The sequence below is a fragment of the Gymnoscopelus microlampas genome (genome assembly GCF_963454915.1).
Source record: "Gymnoscopelus microlampas genome assembly, chromosome: 7".
NCBI classification, from domain to species: domain Eukaryota; kingdom Metazoa; phylum Chordata; class Actinopteri; order Myctophiformes; family Myctophidae; genus Gymnoscopelus; species Gymnoscopelus microlampas.
Genome location: NC_139944.1, coordinates 57,251,287 through 57,278,089, shown reverse-complemented (window position 1 = coordinate 57,278,089; position 26,803 = coordinate 57,251,287). Strand labels below are relative to the sequence as shown.

Below are 26,803 nucleotides of genomic sequence, written 5' to 3'. Positions count from 1 at the left end.
CCCATGTAAACGCACTGGTATCAGACTGGTATACATTTGTTCTTTTGCGCATGTGTCATTGGCTAGCGTCAAAGGGCCTGGCAACACTGGAAACAGTGTACAGTGCAGACAGTGGGCTTACATATACACATACTGTGCACATAAAATGATTTAAAACTATACTAAATAAACCCCCAAAAAATATCTAATTGAAGTCGAGGCTTCAGGTAAATTACCTTTATAAGTACATTACATGCACATTTTTGGAGGTACATTGTGTGATTCAATCAAATTAATTTTAAGGTAAAGTAACCTTAACTTAACTTAACTTAACTAACCCCTCTACAAGCTGTGCTCCATCAGAGACAGTGTGAGTCATGACTAGCCAGAGTTTTACCGCTCATGCATTTACAAGGACAATGTTATGTGTTGATTATATTTGCTGTGTCATGTATTGATCATGTGTGTGTCATGGTAACAGGTGGTATGTATTGATTATGTATTGATCATGTTTTTGATGTCATGTAAACAGGTGGTATGTATTGATTATGTATTGATCATGTATGGATCATGTTTTTGATGTCATGGTAACAGGTGTTATGTATTGATCATGTATGGATCATGTTTTTGATGTCATGGTAACAGGTGGTGATTGGTGACAAGGTGGTCTTGAACCCGGTGAATGCAGGCCAGCCGCTCCATGCCAGCACTCACCAGCTGGTGGACAACCCAGGATGTAACGAGGTCAGACTTTATACATCCTCACTAGTGTCTATATTTACACTTTGTGTGTTTTTTAACTCAAATTAATAAGGCCCTGTTTTATTTTTGATGCTAATACTTTTGTACTTTTACTCAAGTAGCATTGATTGATTGATTGAATATTTTATTAGGCAAAACATGTAAAACAGCACAGTTACATTTAAAATACTTTGTCTAACAGGTCCGTTCATAAAAGTTCTTGCGGACTTGTTTCCAATGAGGGCCTTGGTATTGTATTTTTATTGCTACTTTTACTTAAGTAAAACATTTGAGTACTTTTTCCACCAGTGGTGACATGTTAGTGTGTGTGTTCATGTGGTTCTACAATGTGTCGTACACAACGTTCTGTCATCAGACAACCAGTGCATTGTTACACAGGCCCCTCCCACTTTCCTTATTGCATTTGGCATCATGTAGCAATAAATGTCACAGTGCTGGATCTGAACAATATGTCATAATAACTAAATACTTCAGTAAACACACCCTTCACACAGTGAAGAACAATATGTCATAATAACATACTACAGTAAACACACCCTTCACACAGTGAAGAACAATATGTCATAATAACTAAATACTACAGTAAACACACCCTTCACACAGTGAAGAACAATATGTCATAATAACTAAATACTACAGTAAACACACCCTTCACACAGTGAAGAACAATATGTCATAATAACATACTACAGTAAACACACCCTTCACACAGTGAAGAACAATATGTCATAATAACATATTACAGTAAACACACCCTTCACACAGTGAAGAACAATATGTCATAATAACATACTACAGTAATACCCTTCACACAGTGAAGCCATTAGGCAAATATTACCCATCATTTATTCCTCTGTCAGCCACGGCAGGTATTGTTTTCACCTCGGCGCACCTCCGCGCAAGTCGAGCTTACTATGAAACCGTGCTCGGGTTGTGTGCAGTATTGTGTGCACTGCCTGTGTGCAGCCGCGCCCCCATGTGACTCACGCTCTCATTGGCTGCTGACAGATCTCAGTGTGGCTGAAATCCGCCTGCCCCTGGGTGACTAATTACACTCCTCTGAGATAAATATAGCAGCTACAGTCCAAAATAACAAATCTACAAGCATCTACACGAGTTCATCTATTGGGATATCTAATAATTCCATGTCATGTGTGCATATTTCAGGCCGGATGGCAAGTTGAAAACGCCTTAGTTTGAGGACAGTTTGAGATTTCTTCTTCATAGCTAGCTAACATGGGATTCCAAATGACTAATTTGCACTTTTAAGAAAAACAGAGCCAGATACAGTCAAATGAATATGATTTTTTTTTTTGGGGGGGGGGGGGGGGGGAAATAACTACTACAATTTTCAAGCTGCGTTCGCGTGTCTTAGTTGTGTTTTCACCTGGAGGTTCTCTGTGTGCCGTACCACCATAGACTGTCAGACAAGCACTTTATCATCCCCAGTTCACATAGGAGTATTTTGTGAAAAGGTTAGAGAGGTTAGACCCTGTAGATAGAGGTCTGCACGGGTCCAAACCTGAGACTGGAGCAGGTTTACATACTGTATGTGTGTATTGTATTCATGGGGAACTGTTGTTCTGTCTGTCTGTGTTTCAGGTGAACTCGGTCAACTGTAACACCAGCTGGAAGATCGTCCTGTTCATGAAATGGGGCGACAACCAGGAAATCATCCTTAAAGGGGTCTGTCTGTCTGTCTGTCTGTCTGTCTGTCTGTCTGTCTGTCTGCCTGTCTGCCTGCCTGTCTGTCTGTCTGTCTGTCTGTCTGTCTGTCTGTCTGTCTGTCTGTCTGTCTGCCTGTCTGCCTGCCTGCCTGCCTGTCTGTCTGTCTGTCTGTCTGTCTGTCACACAGCTGCCCACATCTATCACCACACAAATACATTTAATTATTTTCATAGAATGTACATTTTGCACAATTTGAAAACATGACTTTAGCTTTAGCTTAATAATGCAGAGAGAAGGAATGAGTCCATATCAGTGTGTTTTGAGTTTGTTCATTTTACTGGACATTATGGAACTGCAACAAGACAGTTAAACACATAAACAATTAATTTAAGGCACGTTTCTTCATCACATTATCATAACAGGATGCATTGGCTTGCTTTTTGATTGATAGCCATACTGTAACTGGACATAAACAGAATACTACAGAAATAACATCACATTTAAACAAAAAAATGTTTTACAAAAATACAACATCAATACATGACACCAAATAGTTCTGACGACAGGAAGTGGTTCCCATAATTCACTAGGAAACGTGTGGAATAATAATTTTTAAAAGCAGGATGTTTGTAATGTTTCATATTAATAATACTGAATGGATTCTCCCTCCTCCTCCGTTGCCAGGGTGACGTAGTGCGCTTGTTTCACGCAGAACAAGAGAAGTTCCTGACGTGTGACGACCACCGCAAGAAACAATACGTCTTCCTGAGGACCACCGGGCGACAGTCTGCTACCTCAGCTACCAGCAGCAAAGCATTGTGGGAGGTGGAGGTGTGTGTGTGTGTGCTCATACTCTACGTGTGTGTGTGTGTGTGTGTGTGTGTGTGTGTGTGTGTGTGTGTGTGTGTGTGTGTGTGTGTGTGTGTGTGTGTGTGTGTGTGTGTGTGTGTGTGTGTGTGTGTGTGTGTGTGTGTGTGTGTGTGTGTGTGTACTGTGTGTGTGTGTGTGTGTGTGTGTGTAGCACCACTGATAGAGCAACATGCTGTTAGGATTTAGAAAACATTTTTAGATATGTATATTTGGCCGCAGACCCCCATCTCAAAATGTGTTGTTCCAGGGACCCCCAGAAGCAAAGATTTGAGTTACAAATGTTTGCTTTAAAAAAAAAATATATATATATATATATATATATATATATATATATATATATATATATATATTTTTTTTTTTTTTCTTTTTTTTTTCTCAAAGATTTGCACACATTTTCCACTATAAAAAACAAAAAAAATAGCAGATCTACAAGCTCATAGCGCGGCACTCGGTGCCGCGCTATGAGCTTGTAGATCTGCTATTTTTGAAAAGCCCAATAAATCTCAGAATGCCACAGATCTTATTGGATGAATAAAAGTGTCACTGTGTGTCTCCCCCTGGTGGTGTCAGGTGGTACAGCATGATCCATGTCGAGGAGGAGCAGGCTACTGGAACAGCCTGTTCAGGTTCAAACACCTGGCTACTGGACACTACCTGGCTGCAGAGGTCTGTTACATCTGTTCTGTCTGTTCTCAGGTCTGTTCTGTCTGTAACTCTCTACTTGATCATATTCAATTCAATTCAATCTTTATTTCAGACTCAGGGTCCATATCACAAACAGAATGACAAAAACACAATGATATAAATAATTAAAAAGCAAAAAAAAACACATAAAAACAGTCCAACTACAGCTGCTCATACTGTAGTCAGTAGAGGCTGTTGCGCCAATGTCTCCAAATCATGGAAGAGAACCGAGTAGAACTCTTCATAGGGTTAATTAAAAATAATTAATAACATGATTGTCAGACTCTTCAAGACGACATATGAATTTGTACATTAAGTTTCTTAACAGGTCTTGACAGGTAGGTTCCCCCAAGTTAACAAACAGCTGGCTGGCACTGTGCCATCTTGGTACCCTCACCAGCAACCGTAGAGCATCATTATGCTACTTTGAGTTTTCTCATGCTGCTAACCTTGTAATTACTCCATAGGTGAGCCGTATACAACGGTGTACAGAAAGCTGAAAGTGATACCTTGACATCTACAGAGCATTTGTGAAGTTTCTGCATTAGTATGTTTGCCTGGGCATACAATTTGTATTAGTATGTATTATATGTACAGTATGTATTAGTATTGCATTAGTATGTTTGCCTGGGCATACAGTTTGCAGCGTTGTCTATGGATGTCTTTATCATCTGTGAGATCATCAGAGATACAGTGACCTAGGTACTTAATCTCACTGCACACAAGTAGTATGTTGCTACTGAGAATAAAATGAGGGAATACAGCCTTTTTATCCTCTTTACTTTGCACAATCATGATGCTACTCTTCTTGGCATTATACTTAATATTAAAAGCAATGCCATACTGGGAACAAACCCTCAGAAGCTGTTGTAAGCCTGCACTGTACGGAGAAAAGATAATTAAATCATCCATGTACATAAGGTGGTTGACAACAGTATCACCTATGACACATCCAGTTTTACACAGGTTCAGATTCCTAGACAGATCATCCATGTATAAATTAAACAATAGAGGAGATAAAATCCCCCCTTGCTTAACACCATTACCTACATAGAAATGTTCAGACACAGTATTACCCCACTTCACCTGAATAGTCTGATGAGTGCATACCAAAAGTTGAAAACCACTGCTCTAGAAGCATCAATAAAACACAAAAACATGGTGGAATTTTGGCTTCTATATTTTTCTATAATGTCCTTTAAAGCAAAAATACACATATCAGTACCATGTTTCCTTTTAAAACCAAACTGGTCATCAGCTGTGGTAATATACCTATCCAGCCTGTCCATCAGAATTTTATCCAGCACTTTAGAGAGAATGCTAGCTAAAGCAATAGGTCTGTAATTATCAATGCTATTTATTTTCCCAGTTTTGTCCTTAATAACTGGCACAAGTAGCACAGATAACATGGAATCTGGTAAGACATACTATAGTGTCACACAAAAAAACATCAAAAGTAGCAGATCTACAAGCTCTAAACGCTGGTAGATCTGCTACTTTGACGCTTTTGAATTTGAATCTTGAAAAGTAGTAGTTTTGGACATTATGAGGATTTATTCTCCTGCAGTCATTGCTTCTAAAGATCATTATTAGCTGGAATAACAGTAATTCAGTAAATGATTTTCTTCATATAACATTATAATGTAATAGGTATATCTGTTCTGTATCTTCATATAACATTATAATGTAATAGGTATATCTGTTCTGTATCTTCATATAACATTATAATGTAATAGGTATATCTGATCTGTATCTTCATATAACATTATAATGTAATAGGTATATCTGATCTGTATCTTCATATAACATTATAATGTAATAGGTATATCTGATCTGTATCTTCATATAACATTATAATGTAATAGGTATATCTGATCTGTATCTTCATATAACATTATAATGTAATAGGTATATCTGATCTGTATCTTCATATAACATTATAATGTAATAGGTATATCTGATCTGTATCTTCATATAACATTATAATGTAATAGGTATATCTGATCTGTATCTTCATATAACATTATAATGTAATAGGTATATCTGATCTGTATCTTCATATAACATTATAATGTAATAGGTATATCTGATCTGTATCTTCATATAACATTATAATGTAATAGGTATATCTGATCTGTATCTTCATATAACATTATAATGTAATAGGTATATCTGATCTGTATCTTCATATAACATTATAATGTAATAGGTATATCTGATCTGTATCTTCATATAACATTATAATGTAATAGGTATATCTGTTCTGTATCTTCATATAACATTATAATGTAATAGGTATATCTGTTCTGTATCTTCATATAACATTATAATGTAATAGGTATATCTGATCTGTATCTTCATATAACATTATAATGTAATAGGTATATCTGTTCTGTATCTTCATATAACATTATAATGTAATAGGTATATCTGTTCTGTATCTTCATATAACATTATAATGTAATAGGTATATCTGTTCTGTATCTTCATATAACATTATAATGTAATAGGTATATCTGATCTGTATCTTCATATAACATTATAATGTAATAGGTATATCTGTTCTGTATCTTCATATAACATTATAATGTAATAGGTATATCTGTTCTCTATCTTCATATAACATTATAATGTAATAGGTATATCTGTTCTGTATCTTCATATAACATTATAATGTAATAGGTATATCTGATCTGTATCTTCATATAACATTATAATGTAATACATGTATCTGTGTTGTTTCAGGTGAATCCTGACTATGAAGAGGAATGTCTGGAGTCACGTTCCTCAGTAAGAATGCTTTAAACTTAAGGCTTTATTCTAGACATGTGACCATTTATCGTGAATCCATTCAAACTGACCTGGCCCGTCAATAATCAGATCCGTAGACCGACCCGTCACCCGTGACTGTTTCAAAATACGAACCAGACTCGCACCGCCCGTCAAATAATTAACCTGTTGTCCACCCGTTTACTCGTGATTACAGTCACTCAATTTAAAAGTGTTGAAATGTGTTGAAAAATAGAGCAGCCTTCAACAATAGAGCTACATTCAGTGGTCAGGTTCGTTCAGAAATCAGACCTCTTTGTTTTCAAGATTTGATATGATGCCCCTGTCTTTACTGTCTGAAAGAAATAATAAAGAGATTTGTAAAAAAAAAGAAAAGAAATCAAGTGAAGACGGAGGAGTGAGCTTTAGCCACGCGCGCGAACGTGCACATACGCATGTGTCGTTGTTTACATTGTCAGATGGTTTTAATTTGAAGGTTTAACAGGATGTTCAATGTGTTTTTGTGAGTTAAGATAACTGATAGCTCTATGCATAGAGTTATAATACATTGTCTCCATGCCGTTGTGTTGTGTTAAGTTACACAAGTGACGTTGTTTGGGCGGAGACAGTGCTCTCTGATTTTCACAATAAAATGTTACCCACCCGCGTTTAGTTCAGTACCGCCCGTCCCCGTCCCCGTGAACTTATACAAGAGTATAAGAGTCCTGCAACGGACGGGGTACCAGCCGGGTATTCGAGGGTACCCCGTCCGCTGCAGTATTATAGTATTATGCAGGGCCGGTGGAGGGCTGATCGCCTCCCTTTGATGCACCCGCGCGCGTGCGGGGGCACCCTTGCGCGCGCACGAAATTTTTCCTGGTTCTTGGCGGATTATGATACTTTTTTGTGTCTTTGGTTACTTTATTTCGGTTTTAGGGTTAGGGTTAGGTTAGGGTTGTGTTATTGAATTCAGATTTTACCGATTTATTATCATTATTATTATTTTTTCCCGACTTTTTTTTGCCGCCTCTCCAAACTGCCGTTCTAGGCGGCCGCCTAGGTCGCCTCTATGGGTGCGCCGGCCCTGGTATTATAGTCACAGAGACACAGAGGTGACAGTATTATAGTATTATAGTCACAGAGGCCCAAGGTGAGAGAAGGTATTAACTACTCATCAGTGGCCAGCAGATGGCAGTCTTTCACTGAGAATACATGTGTGTGTCAGGTTAAACCATTCAATACCAGGAACACATCTGTGTGTAAAGTTGTGTTTCTTTGGCTATTCAAAACAACGAGTGCCACACTATGAGCTTGTAGATCTGCTAGATCTTTTTAAACATCGTGAACATTTTTGCAAACCTTTGAATATATATATATTTTTTTTTAAAGAGAACATTTGTAAATACATTCGTTCCAGGGATTTGAGTTACAAATGTTCGGTTTAAAAAATATATATTCAAAGATTTTTACAAATGCCCACGATAAAAAAAAAAAATCAAGATCTGCAAGCTCATAACGTGGCAGTCTGTGCTTGTAGATCTGCTATTTTTTGAACAGTCAAATAAATCTAAAATGACACAGATGCGTTCCCGGTCTTCATGGGTTAAATAGCTGTAGAGACAAGGAGCCCCCTGGTACTGAACACACACTCTATAGCAGGGGTCTTCAACGTGTTCAGGCCAAGGACCCCCTAGCCGAGAGAGAGATGAAGCAGGGACCCCCTACTCTACTCTATATTGTATGAAATTGTGTTTCAGATTCAACTTTTTTTGTTTGCTCTTTTTTTCTGCTCTTCTTTCCCTCTACACCTATACCTCGTTGCCAAAAATAGCCGATCTACAAGCTCACAACGCCTCGCAGCGCGAGGCGTTGTGAGCTTGTAGATCTGCTATTTTTGGCTAAAGTCCTCCTCAGTAAAAAGGGATGCTAGGGTTCAAGTGGTTAATGTAAAAACAAAAAAGAAACATCACACAAAGATTTGGCGGACCCCCTGTATTAACTCTGAGGACCCCCTGTTGAAGACCCCTGCTCTATAGTAATGATCACTTACAGAACCTATAGACCCATAAATAATCAGTTCACTGTTCATAACATTCTCACGGTATCACATTATACTAGTTACACTACAGCTTTATTATGAAAGGTCTTCAGCTGCATGGGAACACTTGATCATATCAGCGGGTCATGAGTTGTTCCAGAGGCTACTTTGGCTTATTGCATTAACACATTGACCGCCAGAGGTTAATCTCATAATGTACCTCACCAGTGCCAACGTTTTATTGTTGCTTTTTGTTTTTTTCACGTCGCCATAGACCTTGTTAAAATCCTTAAAATTGAGCTGTGCACTGTTTGTAAACATCGCGGAGATCTGCCTGGTTCGAGCAGTGAAAACCACGTGTCAAACGGAGCCGTCATGTTGTAGTTAGAACGGTTTATGTTAAACAGTGATCACCGAGGAGAAACAAACTACAAGGAGAAAATGGGGTTTCAGTTTCGTCATTAGAACGAGGGCCGACGGGATCGGCAAAACCGGATCCCGAATAATTCTGTTTCCGGTGGTGTTACAATAAAATGTGCCGTATCGAGAAAAAAAAATCGAAAAAAAGGAAAAAGCACCACAGCCCGTAGGCTACGGGATCGGCGCTTTACGGTTGGATTTATCATAATGAATATAAATGTTTTGTGACCTGTTGAAAGTTACGAAAAAACGAAAATTGCTAGCAGTGGGCAAACACAGCCAGAAATAAATCTGACAGTGAATGAGTTAATGTGGAGATAGTTGTTTTGTCCATCATTGATTAGAATGAGAAGGTTAGGAGGTTTGACTGACAGTTTGAGGATCCAATGGAGTTAGGAGGTTTAGTCAGAAGAGCTTTTTAATACTTTTCATTCGTTCAATCCTCTCCCTCTCCTCTTCCTCTCCCTCTCCTCTTCCTCTCCCTCTCCTCTCCTCTCCCTCTCCTCTCCTCTCCTCTCCTCTCCTCTCCTCTCCTCTCCTCTCCTCTCCTCTCCTCTCCTCTCCTCTCCAGCTGGATTCAGACCAGGAGGCGCTGCGCGCCCGCCTGAGGAACGCCCAGGACAAGGTGATGTACACGCTGGTCTCTGTGCCCGACGGGAACGACATCTCCTCCATCTTTGAACTGGACCCGACCACCCTGAGGGGAGGAGACTCCCTGGTACCCAGGTATACAACGTGACCTAATTGAGGCCTGGTCCTATGTCTGTACCCTGCTAGAGGTACAGATCAGCACCAAAGCACTTCTCCAATTCTCTCCCAACTTGCTACAAGAATGGCTCATGGCTTTGGCAAGGCAACCATCTATTTTTCCACCTTCACAGATACATACATACATATACATACATACATACATACATACATACATACATACATACATACATACATACATACATACATACATATACATACATACATACATACATACATACATACATACATACATACATACATACATACATACATACATACACATACATACATACATACATACATACATACATACATACATATACATACATACATACATACATACATACATACATACATACATACATACATACATACATACATACATACATACATACATACATACATACATACATACATACATATACATACATACATACATACATACATACATACATACATACATACATACATACATACATACATACATATACATACATACATACATACATACATACATACATACATATACATACATACATACATACATACATACATACATACATACATACATACATACATACATACATACATACATACATACATACATACATACATACATACATACATACATACATACATACATACATACATACATACATATACATACATACCCCCCGTTGGCAAGAGACAACTTAACCAGGGGATATATTGTGTTGTGAGCTTCAGGCAGAACTACTTGTCAACCAGTAGAGCAGCTAATCTCCACCGTTGAATTTTTGCAAAACAGATTTTGTCCAAACATCACGTGAATCGGTACACAGTATCTCTGTAGTCATGGGATCAAGACGGATCTGTCCGATTTGTCATATTCCATCCTTATTGGCTAAGATTGGCTTCTAAAGTTTGCAGTAGTCGGCTGTTTTGAACAAAATGCCTCAAATCATGAACGCGGCGTCCGATCGCCCTGAAACTTTACACACACAATCCCTATAGGCAGAGGAAGAAATGCCACCCTACACTATTTTTTCAAATTGGCCACATGGTGGCACTATAACATGCAGATACAGATGTTGGCCTATAACTCTTGAAATGTAGGACATTCCTTTTCCTGGATGAAATCCTACCTTGAGGGAAGAGATATCAATGTCCTTGTCCTCCTAACCATGTCCTCGTCCCTCCCAGTGAGCTGCAGGGTTCCTCAAGGAAGCATACTAGGGCCGTTACTGTTCCTTCTATACATTAATGACATACAAGCAGCCTGGAACTGCAAATAGTTCTTGTTCGCTGATGACTCAGCACTCCTGGTCTTGGGCGGGGACAACATGCAGGTTGAGGAAGCTCTCTGAACTCTGTTAAATCTGTACTTGGCTTTTCGATAACAAACTGTCACTACATCTGGTGACTTGGTTCCAACAGCCAAGAACCTTGGTGTTGTCCTGGACAGTCACTCTCATTCAAGAGCCACATCACAGCCACTCATCCTATAACATGTGAAGGATCAGACCCTTCCTCACCCAGGAGTCAGCCCAGCTCCTTATCCAGACATCAGTCATATCAAAACTGGACTATGGTAACTCTGTCCTTACTGGCCTCCCGGCATGTGCACTTTAGCCTCTCCAAATGATCCAGAATGCCACAGCACGCTTGGTCTTCAACCAGCCAAACTTAGCACATGTCCAGGGGTGCACATAACTTTATAGGTCTGGTGCTCAGAAGAGCACCTGGAGATGTGACTTGGTGCGCAACAAATAAATGGTCCCGTCCCATTTTGTCAACGGGGGGGAGTCAATACGGTACCGCCGACAGTTTTGTCAACGGGGGGGGGGGGGGGGGGGGGGGTGTGTGCTGCGCGCGAGAAAAAAAAAAAAAGGACACTCTGCTTGCCGATTTTCGCCGTTTTTTTTTCTCTCACACAGTCTGGTGAACCCCCCAAGGTTGGTGCCCTGTGCTGCGCTGCTTTTATCCGCGAGATTGGGACGTTCACGGCATATTTTGCACCATCACGGTGCGTTCATAATCGGGGACGAGTGCCTCTAACAGCCGCTGCTGGCTGCGTGCACGCAGCGGGGCAATGCGAGGCGATGCGAGACACTCAATCACGTGCAGCATGCATCTCTCCCCCTGCGCCTAATGGCTGTACATGGGGCCGACGGGTGCTTTAGCGTGATTGTGGCTTCAGGAAGTATCCCAGCCTCGATCTCCAGGCTTTTATTTTTTATTTTTGCTAAAAAATAAAAGCTTGGAAATTCCTGTCCCAGCTGTTGGTGCGCAAAAGCGCCTCGCGTCGTCTGATGTGGTGCTCATTTTTTATTTTGGGTGCGCATGCGCACCTGCGCACCAGTTATGTGCACCCCTGCACATGTCCCCCTTCTCTGCTCCCTGCATTGGCTCCCAGTTACTGCCCGCACAGAGCACAAAACACTGACGTTGGCCTACAAAGGAACCAAAGGTATGGCACCCCCATATCTTCAAAGCCTGATCCAACCCTACAACCCCTCCCACTCTCTCAGATCAGCTAACACAGGGAAGCTGTCAGAACCTTCTCTAGAACATCCAGGACAACACTCCACACGTCCCAGACTCTTCTCCCTTCTGGCTCCCAAACTATGGAATGAACTCCCTTTTGCAGTTAGAACTGCAGACTCACTCCCAATGTTCTGCCCTAATCTGAAGACTCACCTCTTCAGACTCCACCTCAGCCTGTAGCACTTCCTAGCCTTGACGACCTTGCAGGATTATGCAAAGGCTAAAATAGATATCATGTTATGTAGACAGATGCCAGGTCATTGTTGGCCTGGCATCCTATATTGTGTATAGTTTCAATGTACAGGATGATGAGGTTCTTGGTTTACGTATGTATTAGTTAGTATTAGATTGATGGTTTACTTATGTATTACTGTATTATTAGATTAGAATACTATTTCTATGCATTTGATGTATTATCTTATGTTGTCCTTGCTTACTGTAAATCACTCTGGATTAAGAGTGTCTGATAAAGGCCTAAACTTCCCTTAGTAATGTAAATGATGTGTGCGTTCTCTCAGGAACTCGTACGTGCGTCTCAGACACCTCTGCACCAACACATGGGTTCACAGCACCAACCATCCTATCGACAAGGAGGAGGAGAAACCCGTCATGCTGCGTGTGAGTGGAATGTTCTTTATCACCATCATTGGTTGGACTGGGTCATTGACAACTAAATTTAAACTGTAACAGAACCAGGAATAAGTAAAAAAAAACATTTGTTACATATGACACTGATAGAAGACAGTAGTAAATGTGTCCCTCGCTGTTCTCCTGAACACCAGATCGGTACGTCGACGCTCAAAGAGGACAAAGAGGCGTTCGCCATCGTGCCCGTCTCGCCCGCTGAGGTCAGAGACCTGGACTTCGCCAACGATGCCAGTAAGGTGCTGGCGTCCATCGCTGGCAAGCTGGAGAAGGGCACCATCACACAGAATGAGAGGAGGTACGTACTTTATGGAGAAACACACATAGAATGTTATGGAGAACATCACACAGAATGTTGCAAGAAGAACTGAGCAGTTGGTAGCTCTGTAGCCTCACAGCTAGAAGGCCCTGGGTTCGATTCCCGCCGGGGATGCTGTGGGCACTGGGGGGTGTGTCCTCTCCTCCGTGTCATCAGCGCCCATACCCTAGGTGGGGTTGGTGAAAGGGCCTTTCTGTGTGGAGTTTGCAGTTTTTTGTCTCCCCCTGGTCAGCCGGGGCGCCTGATGGAGGGGAAAGGAACTGGTTGGAATAACGTGTTCCTTCCACGCGCTACGTCCTACCGGGGAAACTCCCCCCTGTCAGGTGATAAGAAGCTACGTCCTACCGGGGAAACTCCCCCCTGTCAGGTGATAATAAGCTATGTCCTACCGGGGAAACTCCCCCCTGTCAGGTGATAAGAAGCTATGTCCTACCGGGGAAACTCCCCCCTGTCAGGTGATAAGAAGCTACGTCCTACCGGGGAAGCTCCCCCCTGTCAGGTGATAAGAAGCGGCCTGCTCACTCCTCATGCGTTGAAGGAAACATGAGCTCAGCTCTCCCCAGGCTGGCAGAGGGAGAGCAGTGCCCAGGATTACAAGCTTAGGCATTGGCACTGGGTGAAAAAAGTGGGTTAAACAAATTGTGGGATAAATATTATTTTTTGAAAAAAAGAACTTGAGCGTTGGGCTGTTTTCGACACACGTTTGTCTGTGACGTGATGCCAAGAATAGCAGGGCTCAGTGCTGTGTGTGTGTGTGTGTGTGTGTGTGTGTGTGTGTGTGTGTGTGTGTGTGTGTGTGTGTGTGTGTGTGTGTGTGTGTGTGTGTGTGTGTGTGTGTGTGTGTGTGTGTGTGTGTGTGTGTGTGTGTGTGTGTGTGTGTGTGCTTGTCCAGAGCGGTGACCAAGCTGCTGGAGGACCTGGTCTTCTTCGTGGTGGACATCCCCAACAACGGTCAGGACGTCCTGGAGATCATGGTCAACAAGCCCAACCGAGAGAGACAGAAGCTGATGAGAGAGCAGAACATCCTCAAACAGGTTAGTGTAGACCAGTAGAACATCCTCAAACAGGTACGAGAGGGATACACGGTCACAGCTTTTTTCTGTTCTGGCCCCTCCCACGGATGTCAGGACAGCAGAGTCACTGATGTCAGGACAGCAGAGTCACTGATGTCAGGACAGCAGAGTCACTGATGTCAGGACAGCAGAGACACTGATGTCAGGACAGCAGAGACACTGATGTCAGGACAGCAGAGACACTGATGTCAGGACAGCAGAGACACTGATGTCAGGACAGCAGAGACACTGATGTCAGGACAGCAGAGACACTGATGTCAGGACAGCAGAGACACTGATGTCAGGACAGCAGAGACACTGATGTCAGGACAGCAGAGACACTGATGTCAGGACAGCAGAGTCACTGATGTCAGGACAGCAGAGTCACTGATGTCAGGACAGCAGAGTCACTGATGTCAGGACAGCAGAGACACTGATGTCAGGACAGCAGAGACACTGATGTCAGGACAGCAGAGTCACTGATGTCAGGACAGCAGAGACACTGATGTCAGGACAGCAGAGTCACTGATGTCAGGACAGCAGAGACACTGATGTCAGGACAGCAGAGACACTGATGTCAGGACAGCAGAGACACTGATGTCAGGACAGCAGAGACACTGATGTCAGGACAGCAGAGACACTGATGTCAGGACAGCAGAGACACTGATGTCAGGACAGCAGAGACATTGATGTCAGGACAGCAGAGTCACTGATGTCAGGACAGCAGAGACACTGATGTCAGGACAGCAGAGACACTGATGTCAGGACAGCAGAGACACTGATGTCAGGACAGCAGAGACACTGATGTCAGGACAGCAGAGACACTGATGTCAGGACAGCAGAGACACTGATGTCAGGACAGCAGAGTCACTGATGTCAGGACAGCAGAGTCACTGACGTCAGGACAGCAGAGACACTGATGTCAGGACAGCAGAGTCACTGATGTCAGGACAGCAGAGTCACTGATGTCAGGACAGCAGAGACACTGATGTCAGGACAGCAGAGTCACTGACGTCAGGACAGCAGAGACACTGATGTCAGGACAGCAGAGTCACTGATGTCAGGACAGCAGAGACACTGATGTCAGGACAGCAGAGTCACTGATGTCAGGACAGCAGAGTCACTGATGTCAGGACAGCAGAGTCACTGATGTCAGGACAGCAGAGTCACTGATGTCAGGACAGCAGAGACACTGATGTCAGGACAGCAGAGTCACTGATGTCAGGACAGCAGAGACACTGATGTCAGGACAGCAGAGTCACTTCCCATTTTTCGCCGCAGGCTGAAAACCCACCTCTTCAGGAAACACTACCCTTCCTCTTAGCCTTGCCTACTTGTTGTCAATTATTTGTACGAGCTCTTGTTTTATTGGATCTTGTTTATTTGATACACTTAGGGACTGGTCGTTATTTAGTTACTGGGGGAGGGGGGGGGGTCCAGATTTTTTTTTCTTCTCTTCCCCTTGATAAAAGCGGCTAAATGACTGTAATGTAGTTAGGGGTTCAGTGTCTTGCTCAAGGACACTTCAACACTAACTCTGGGAGTAGAGAGCCCGGGATCCAACTGGGAACCTCGCTCAACCGGCCACTCATACCCCTAAGCCACTGCGCCACTTTCATTGTGTGTGTGTGTGTGTGTGTGTGTGTGTCTGTGTGTGTGTGTGTGTGTGTGTGTGTGTGTGTGTGTGTGTGTGTGTGTGTGTGTGTGTGTGTGTGTGTGTGTGTGTGTGTCTGTGTGTGTGTGTGTGTGTGTGTGTGTGTGCGTGCGTGCGTTCAGATCTTCAAGCTGCTCCAGGCTCCGTTCACAGACAGCGGGGGGGACGGCCCCATGCTGCGATTGGAGGAGCTGGCCGACCAGCGCCACGCCCCCTTCAGACACATCTGCCGCCTGTGTTACCGCGTGTTACGGCACTCCCAACAAGACTACCGCAAGAACCAGGTAAAATAGTAGATCTACAAGACTACCGCAAGAACCAGGTAAAATAGTAGATCTACAAGACTACCGCAAGAACCAGGTAAAATAGCAGATCTACAAGACTACCGCAAGAACCAGGTAAAATAGTAGATCTACAAGACCTGCTTCCATGTGTTGTGATGGTTGTCGATTGTGCGCTACATGACACGCAACCCAGATTATACAACAGGTAGTTCCGACCAAGCAATCTGATTGGTTGAAATAGCTATCTAGCCGTGCTTCAAAGCAGCATGATAGCACGGGCCTAATCACATTAATAAATCACTCCGCACTGCAGTCTGCACCTGATTAGACCATATATGGCACAGCTGTGCTGTGACGTTACGCTGTCCCACGGTAGGAAAACAAACAGACAGTAGCCTTACCCACCGCCGCCACCGGTACGAAGGTATCGCACGGCGAAAATAGGCGATCTACAAGTTCACAACGCGTCGCCATCGCAACACGTTGTCAGCTTGTAGATCAGTTATTTTGGCCACGTGACACGGTCGTACGACGGAGCATAATAGCCTACTGGAATCAGCTGTGTTGATGAGACGGTGCCTCAGAGCGCTGCTACAGGGACTATTTAATGTCTCAGTCAAATAAACTCTTCTCTTTATAATAGCGAAACATTTTAATGCCCCACAATATGAATACATTTGGATGTGTTTTGTTGGTAACTGTTGTATAATCGCAATATTACACGAGAGGGTGTGTTTTACCTACATTATTGGCACTTCAGTGATGCTTGCGGAACTCGGCTCCGCCTCGTTCCTGACCGCATCACTGGCGTGCCAATAATGACGGTAAAGCACACCCTCTCGTGTAATATTGCTTAAATAAATCACACTTGACCCTGACCCATGTGACCGGTAAGGTCAAGCTCTACAGTAATAACTAGAACAATGTGTTGCTCAGGGCTCAGGTGTCTACCAGGCCAGGTAGCAGAAGTCAATTTTAGCCAATCAGGATGAAATGTGAACAATGTGACAGGTCCGTCTTGATGACATGACTATAGAGATAATATGTACCGATACGCGTGATGTTTGGACAAAATATGTAGGAGTAATATGAAAAAATATATAGGTTTTTAAAAAACTCGACCTCCTGGTGGCGCTATAACAGGATCAATGTGAAAAGGATGGCATTTCTTCCTCTGCCTGGTGGGAAAGTGTGTGCAGAGTTTAACGGCAATCGGACGCTGCGTGTATGATTTGAGGCATTTCGTTCAAAACGGGCCTCTCCTCCAAACTTTGGAAGCCGATCTTAGCCAATCAGGATGGAATATGAAAAATCGGTTAGATCCGTATTGATCACATGACTATAGAGATACTGTGTACCGATGTGCGTGATGTTTGCACAAAATATGTAGGAGTAATATAATAAAATGTCAATGCTAGAAGACTTCTACTTCTATATCCAGTTGCAAATTGCTGAGAGGTGATCTTTTATGTTCGTTTTGAAGGAGGTTAGGGAGTAGTTTTGTGTTCCAGAGGCTCTTAACAAAAGCCAGCAGTAACAGAACAGTGTGGGTTTGATGGCATCACTGATGTGATTAACATGGTATGGAATGTAAAGATTATGTCTGGCACACGAAAAATACGTTATAATTCAATGTCCTGTTGATCTTTGTCTGTCAGGCCAACTTACTTAACCTCATCCAATCTATTCTAAACCCCCCTCCAGATGTACAGGAACAGACATATAATAGTTACAGTGTCTCTCCGTCCCACCCTGTTACTGTTGCGTTCACGTGCTGCGTTCACAATGATCGCCCAGTGTTCCCACATCCTGTGCTGGAAAGTACATTTACTCAAGTCCTGTACATTAAGTACAGTGGTTCTCAAACTTGTTTATGTCAAGGACCACCCAAATTGATATATATTTTGCCACGGACCCCCTAAATGTTTTATGCCAAGGACCGCCCAAAACAGAATATTTATGTCAAATAAAATACACATTTTCCAAACATTTTCAATATTTTTCAAATATCCATAAATAGCAACTTTTGAAAAGCCAACATATAAATGGATGAAGTGGTTAAAATGACTGTGATGCTGTATTAAATACATTTGCTGGGGGACCCCCTGGAATCCCCCAGGGGGTCCCCAGCAAAAGTAGTTAACAAATTCGGTGCCCGAATTCTATAATAACAGATTACGTTCGGTGCCAGAAATCTCACCGTTGCGCTGCACTGTTTAAAGCTCTAGACTCCACGACGAGCAATCCATGAAAAACAATGCATGTGTGTACGGTGCGCAATGCTCCTGGCTAAAGCCTGGAACAACAACATGTCTCATGCGAGTCACCATTGCAGAGCGATCGCGCATCGAGACTCGTTTTGCCCACTGTAAAAAGTTAAGGAGATACAGAGGTTTTTAGCAAGGAGATAGAATGAAAGCGGATGGGAGCCAGATTTTTTGGCACGGTGATCCATTTGTCCCTTACTTCTTAGAGTGTTCATGGGTGATTCCAGGGCTGCGCTGGAAAAAAACGAAAAAGAATAAAAGATTGATATCACATAGATGTACGTTTTTTTGGCTTTTTGGCACTCCACGGGTGTATTTGCAAAACCGTAAATTTACGGTTTTGGCACCCAATGTGTTAATACAGCATTTTGTGCGGGGGTGGCGGGGGGGTGCTCCGTGGCCAAATACATATCATTTCTGGGGTCCTTGACATAGAAAACGTTTGACAACCGCTGTCTTATTCCACCACTCTTCCTCTCTCACAGCTCTATACTGCACTTCCCTCTGACAGATTGTGGTAAAGAATAAGGTTGTGGATACAAGCGGCCGGAATGACTTTTCTCAGACAGGTGGCCGGCCTCTCCCTTAGAGAGAGGCTGAGAAGTTCAGTCACCCGAGAGAGACTCCTTCACTTGGAGAGAAGCCAGCTTAGGTGGTTATCTAGTACGGAGGCCTCCTGAGCGTCTCCTTAGAGAGGTCCTCGCTGCACGTTACCACTGGGAGGAAGAGACCCCGGGGCAGACCAAGGACCAGATGGAGGGATTATATCTCCACACTGGCCTGGGAACGCCTCTGGACCCCCCAGGAGGAAGTGGATAGTGTTGCTCTGGGAAAGGGAAGTCTGGAAATCTCTGTTGGAACTGTTGCCCCCGGCGACCCGGCTCCGGATAAGCGGTTGAAGATGGACGTAGATCGCGGTGTAATTGCTGGAGTCGTAGCTTCATTACAGTTGACGAGGAAACAACGCGGCCATTTCTCCTGATCACAGATGCCTGGTCAGAGAGCTCTTCTGATTGGCTTGACTAGCGTAATTCTCCCTCCATTATTAACCAATTAATTAACCAATTAGAGTAATAACTCTGTGAGTCTCACTTCATGGAGGGTAGCTTCCTCTAGAGGATGTCCTCTCTTGTCGGGTGGAAACCTCATCATTATGTCCAAACCTTTATCACTCTTCAGGATTCAAATAAAAACAAACATCTAAAGTAGCAGATCTGCTTCTGTGTATGGTTTTGTGTGAAGCTGTAGTGTGATCAAGTAAGCTGTTCATTTACAAAACATCACAACACGTTAACATATGGAGATCAGAGGTTTCTGCCTGACAACAACTATATGCAATGCGTTAACTCTTATACCACACGGTTGTTAGTGATCTAATAAACAGATCTAATGAACAGTTCCAAGAAACAGATCTAATAAACAGTTCCAATAAACGGATCTAATAAACAGATCTAATAAACAGGGAACCCTTTCAACAGCAGTTGTCTGTTGTTTAGGTATTAAGGACAACTTATTATAACAATTACTTTTGAAAACGTTTATTTTCTGTAATAATGATGAGAATCCTGAGTGTCCTCATGTGTTTAGTAGATGTGCTGAAGTGAAGAGTTTCGTAACAAACTAGTAAACACTAAAACTAGATGAACTGAAAAACACCCCAAAAAAACTAGACTTTAGAAGAAAGAAAAAAAAACGGTAACTAAAACAATAGTGTGGGCTTTACAGAACTACCTTTAATACAGTAAAAACATACAGGAACGTTGGTCAAATTTCACAAGCGTGAGAAGTTGTGGACAGTCCAAAAACCTTCACAAAGCCCCCGTCATGTGCACATGTATGTTTGGACCCCCCGTCATGTGCACATGTATGTTTGGACCCCCCGTCATGTGCACATGTATGGAGATCAACATGCACTGATGCAACAGTGTGTCGGCAGTGCAACATGTGTGTGAGGGCCGTGGCCAGTACTCTAAAAGTGCAGAATCTCTACCTATTATTAAAATAACTCAATCAAAAACTGAAACTAACAAGAACAAAAGAAAAAAATGCTACCGTGTTTATTTTCGAACAATCAAAACTGTACAGAAACTTGCAACCCCACTCGTGAATCTGACTGGAAATTAACTACTAAATTGTAAACAAAAACATGAAATGAAATAATTGAAAGGTTAAGGACATAAATCCAAACCAATAAATAATCTAATGTGTTGTTTCTCTGTGTGTATCAGGAGTACATCTAATGTGTTGTTTATGTGTGTGTATCTAATGTGTTGTTTATGTGTGTGTATCTAATGTGTTGTTTATGTGTGTGTATCAGGAGTACATCGCCAAGCAGTTCCGCTTCATGCAGAAGCAGATCGGTTATGATGTTCTGGCTGAGGACACCATCACCGCCCTGCTGCACAACAACCGCAAACTGCTGGAGAAGCACATCACTGCTGCTGAGATAGACACCTTCGTCAGCCTGGTCCGCAAGAACCGAGAACCCAGGTAACATATAGACACCTTCGTCAGCCTGGTCCGCAAGAACCGAGAACCCAGGTAACATATAGACACCTTCTTTAGCCTGGTCCGCAAGAACCAGAATTATGCATGCACTTCATGGTATCACAACACCTCCAAGGCCTTAAAAACAAGGCTCCAAACATCCCAAAACAAACTTGTAAGGCTACTTCTTGGCCTCAATTACAAAACCCATCTAACCCCTGATCATTTTGATAGGATTGGATGGCTTAGGGTTGAGGACAGAGTACACCAACTTGATATGGGCCTGGTCTACAAGATACACCACAACATTGGGATCCCCCTGTATTTGTCAAAACTAGAAGCTCGCCCCCGCTACGCGGGGGCTCGCGTCTAGCCCGCGGCCACGCCCACGTAGCGCCCGCGGCCACTTGGCAACTCATATAAGTGGCGTAGCGTCATGAGGGTCAGTGGGGCCGTGGCTCGGTCAGTGAAGACCCTGTAGTGCGGATGATATGTGGCATAGAGGGGCAGATTGTAAATCCCCAGAGGAAACATCCGTGGGCTACCATTGGTTCAGCGATGTGTGCGGTCGCCCTGCGGCCCCTCCTCCTCCACCAATGTGCAGTATTGAGAGCCCTGACGTCACAACAATTGGAGCGATGGGCACTGCACTGTGGTTGGTTAGGGTACACCTAGGGCCCAGGTAGAACCCAGTTAAAGCCTGCATGGGCAAACCCAGGTAGGACCCGCCTTGGTCCCACATAAACATGGGTAGTTGGGGCCCACCTAAGGGGCAGGTAGAAGCTACTTATAGCCTGCATGGGCATCGCAGTTGGGACTGAAGTGGATGCCGCTGACATTGCTGACATGGGGTCCATATGGTTTAGCCCACCTTGAAACCATATGGGAACTACGCTGGCATGCTGGCTGTAATGCAAACGCTGCATCATACCTGCAGTGTGTAGTTTGATGTTGTGTGTGTAGCAGATATACCTGCAGTGTGTAGATCAATATCCATATGAAAGTCAATGCCCAGGATTTTTTTTTTTTTCCCCAGCAGAGTTTCTAGTGTCTCTGTCTCTCTCTGGAAGAGGTTGCACATGAACTCTGCAGCCGCACTGAGGCGCTCCAACACAAACACTCTGACATTAAGCTGCTTCACACAACAAACATCAGCACGACGCTGCTGTTTGTCCAAAAGACACAATATCTCCTCTCCCACCGACGTCATGTGTTCATTTATCGACAGCCGTACAGACTCCTTTTGACACATTTTACCTCGTTTATCCAGCTCTCACTGACTCATCGGGCTGTTATTTTGCTGCGATCAAGTCAACGATGTGAGAGATTAGCTATCACAGACGGACGGACAGGGGGTGAAACATAGTCTTGCGCCATGCCTTTCGGCCTGGCGGAGACAATAAAAAAAGGAAAGTAAAGGAAATGAGCATTTCTGCAACAAAAGTAGTCAACAAACTATACTATGAAAACATGGGCCACATTGTCAAAGAATGTAAGAAAGAGGCAGTCATGTAGAAAATAGCCGATCTACAAGCTTACAAAGCCTCTCAACGTGAGGCGTTTTGAGCTTGTAGATCGGCTATTTTCACAATATGTACTTGTGGAACGGAGTCAAACAGAATGGGGGGGTCCCCAGATCAATTTGGGGGGGGGGGGGGACTAACTGAGCAGCAATATTGACATTCAGCACACGAACGTGCATTGTTGACAAAGTGATTGCACAGCCGCTGCAGGCATGACAACCACGTTAGCGTTAGCGACATGGCAGCTATCACAGCGCCCTGTCCGTCGTCGCTGGGACTAACTGTGATGGCTACAGCAGTAACAGCAAGCTGTCTGCGATGCCATTGTCTGGAGACTGCTCTTAGCGTGACACGACCAATGAGAGTGAGCGCTGTAGTTGTTGCTAAGATACGGTGGCGTCTCTGCCCCATAGCTTGTAGATCTCTCACGCATGATTGGCGTAGGCTGCGTTGCCAGGTCTGACTGTTTGTATAAGCGATGTTGGGCTTATTTGGGTGCACTTTTGGGCTCGTTTCCATAGACCACGGCAGCGCGTATTTCTTTCCCGTGACCGATGTGGCAAAAAAAGTGCAAAACGAACCATCCGGAAGTAAATTGCGAGATGAAATATATAGCACTTTTTGATTATTAGAGAAGGAGACACATGTGAAGGTTGAAAATGAAAGGTAGTAGATTATATATTTTTTCATGAGGGATTTTTGTAGCAAGTTGTGAGAGAATTGGGCCACTCCTGTGGGCGGGGGGCTGATTAGAACCATTGGGGTTTGAAAGGAGACGCTCTCTGTTTGAGTGGAAAGATACTTCCTAAATGTTAATCAAGTCCATGATCATAACACCAGAGGCAGCTCCACAAACCATGTTCAACCCAGATTTGGCACAACAAAGGGAATGAACTCGTTCTCATGCTATTCATCAAAAATGTGGAATGACCTACCAAAAGGAGTAAAGGAGTGTAAAACCCTACTCACTTTCAAAAATGCCCTAAAGATACACCTTCAGGAGGCCGCAATTCAAAAATGGCCCCTGTCCAAGTCCTAACCTACCCCGTGTCCTAACCTAACCTACCCCCTACCCCCCCCCCCCCCCCCTCTCTCTTTCTTCTTTTGTACATATTTTTCACTCTTCATACCAGTAACCTGTAAACTGATTGTATGACATTCTGTATAGTAGTGTGTATATCTGTCTGTCTCTTATATGTCATCATGATTTGTGTGCATGGGGATCTCATCTTAAACAAGCTACGTGCTTAACTGAGCTATCCAGTTTAGTAGACCTTGTATTGCGAATTTGTACTTCCATGTACTGTTATGTACTGTCATGTACTGTTCTCATGTCTTACTAAATAAAATACATCAATCAATCAATCAATCAAACCGAGAACCCAGGTAACATAGACGGATTTCGCGTATACTGTACCAACATTGAGACTGCACACGCAGGTGCCTGTTTCATGTAATCTATTCCAGTGGTTCTCAAACCTTTTCATGTCAAGGACCCCCAAATTGACACTTATTAGCCCGCGGACCCCCATTTCAAAAGATATGCCAGGGTCCCCCCATAAGAGAAGATTTTTTTACGGCTCTAGCAGTGATTCTCAACCATTTTAATTTCAAGGACCCCCAGTTTGACATGCATTAGGGCTACGGACCCCCATTTAATGGCATTTGTATCACTTGGACCGCAATTTATATTGTAAAATCTATGTCAATTTAACTCTGAGAGTGTACAAATGGAACCAAATGGACCCATAAGGGTCCATTTGGTTCCATTTGTACACTCTCAGAGTTACAGACCCATAAGGGTCCATTTGTTGCCTAATCTATCATTTAGCTGGGGACCCCCTGGAACTCCCTCAAGGACCCCTGGGGGTCCCCGGACCCCACTTTGAGAACCAATGATCCACTTTGAGAACCAACAGATCCCAGACCTGTTGTTTTGGGGAGCACTCTGGGGATCTGCTGGTTTCAGTTGATTCAACCTCCTCTGTGTGTTGGCTGGTGAGACGCTCCTGGCGAGACATATATACTTCACCCCACAACGGTATTGCGCACCGATAACAGCTGACATACAAGCTCACAACGCGTTGCGGACGCGACCGTTGTGAGCTTGGAGGTCTGCTATTCTCTGCGCGCAACACCTTCACACGGCGGATGATGAATGAGGTTTGAGGGGATACAGCTGTGTGATCAAGCAGGCTCTGGTGCCGTGATCATAGAGCCCCTCCCTCTGTGACTGGAGGCGGGGTTTGGTGATCATAGAGCGCTCCCTCTGTGACTGGAGGCGGGGTTTGGGGGACAACCGCTTTGAGAATGGCTATAATTGTTTACACACATGTTGACACAACATAAACCCAGGTATATATTTCAACATCCAGTAAACATCCATCCTAAACCTTCTTCTTCCACACTGGGAGGAAAACGGCTTCTGAAAGTTTGATGGGATCCATTTTTACACGTGAGGCTGTGACCACTTTAACATTACATCTAAAGAGAGGTGGGGTTCTTTTGACCTGCTCGCACATACTGGTTCTTATCAGTGTGACGTTGTCTGGAAATGTGTCTATAGCAGGGGTCTTTAACAGGGGGTCCGGGGCCCCTAGGGGGTCCTCAGATTTACTACAGGGGGTCCGGCAAATCTTTGTGTGAAATATATATATATATATATATATATATATATATATATATATATATATATATATATATATATATATATATCTTTTACATTAACCACTTGAACCCTGGCATCGCTTTTCTGAGGAGAACTTTAAAATAGCCGATCTACAAGCTCACAACGCCTCGTGCTGCGAGGCGTTGTGAGCTTGTAGATCTGCTATTTTTTGGCAAAGAGGTATAGGTGTAGAGTGAAAAAAGAGCAGCCAAAAGAGCAGCAAAAACGTTTAATCTGAAACACAATTTTATACAAAATAGAGTAGGGGGTCCCTGCTTAATCTCTCTCTCAGCTAGGGGGTCCTTGGCCTGAAAACGTTGAAGACCTCTGGTCTATAGACACCTTCGTTAGCATGGTCCGCAAGAACCGATGGTCTGCAAGACACCTTAGTTAGTCTGGTCAGCAAAAACCCTAGAACCAACGACCCACCCTCTATGCAATGTTGATATAGGATAACATAATCAGGACCTTAACATAGTGTAGCTTTTGTAACACATGACTTACATTACGTTCCAAATGATCCATGGAATGTGTGTGTGTGTGTGTGTGTGTGTGTGTGTGTGTGTGTGTGTGTGTGTGTGTGTGTGTGTGTGTGTGTGTGTGTGTGTGTGTGTGTGTGTGTGTGTGTTTTAATGTAAGTCTGGTGCAAGTATTAACGTTCAGAATGTTTAATGTGAGTCTGCTGAATGTTTTTAATGTAAGTCTGGTGCATGTTGCTTTATTTAACCCATTGAGACCTGCAACGCATCTGTGTCACTTTTTCATTTGAGCTAAAAAGCATTATTTTACACTTTGGGCTATTCAAAAATAGCAGATCTACAAGCTCATAGCGCGGCACCGAGTGCCGCACTATGAGCTTGTATATCTGCTATTTTTGAGGAAAAAAAATGAAAATGTGTGCAAATCTTTGAAAATATATTGTTTAAACCGAACATTTTTAACTCTATTCTGTGCTTCTGGGGGGGTCCCTGGAACTAAATATGTTGAGATGGGGGGTCGGCAGCCAAATACATATCATTCTGGGGGTCCTTGACATGATAAAGTTTGAGAACCACTGATATAGAAACATAGGTTTTTCCAAAAAAAAATTATGATTTAGAAGACATTTTGTAGAATCGGCTTCAGGTCTTAATGGGTTAAGTCTGATTAAATGAATGAACGCTGGAATGTTCTGCTCATTGGACACGCTAATCACACGTGTAGAAAGAGTACATTGTTTGAAGATATGTATAGATGTGTGTGTGTGTGTGTGTGTGTGTGTGTGTGTGTGTATATATATATGGTGCATCATACGTGTAATTGAATTCTGCCGGCAGATGTAATTGATGGTAGAATCATGTGTGTCACACAGGTGGTTTTATGTGGTTCTCGTTCGCACGTTAGCGTTTGGTTAACAAGGGCCGTGGTCTGGGGTCTCAGCCAGATCCTAGTGGTTCAC

The 26,803-nt window shown here is 43.2% G+C and overlaps 1 protein-coding gene across 1 annotated transcript in view; it reads left to right on the top strand.

Moving 5' to 3' along the window:
• The window catches only part of LOC311048680 (inositol 1,4,5-trisphosphate-gated calcium channel ITPR1-like), a 184,039-nt gene that overhangs the window by 41,396 nt on the left and 115,840 nt on the right, over window positions 1-26,803 (top strand). Inside the window, exons 7-17 of the mRNA XM_084061942.1 lie at window positions 625-723; window positions 2,344-2,427; window positions 3,094-3,240; window positions 3,850-3,945; window positions 6,709-6,753; window positions 9,762-9,916; window positions 12,985-13,084; window positions 13,249-13,409; window positions 14,323-14,464; window positions 16,259-16,420; window positions 21,005-21,177. Of these exons, the coding sequence (XP_083918068.1) occupies window positions 625-723; window positions 2,344-2,427; window positions 3,094-3,240; window positions 3,850-3,945; window positions 6,709-6,753; window positions 9,762-9,916; window positions 12,985-13,084; window positions 13,249-13,409; window positions 14,323-14,464; window positions 16,259-16,420; window positions 21,005-21,177 (1,364 nt within the window). The remainder of the gene's footprint in view (window positions 1-624; window positions 724-2,343; window positions 2,428-3,093; window positions 3,241-3,849; window positions 3,946-6,708; window positions 6,754-9,761; window positions 9,917-12,984; window positions 13,085-13,248; window positions 13,410-14,322; window positions 14,465-16,258; window positions 16,421-21,004; window positions 21,178-26,803) is intronic.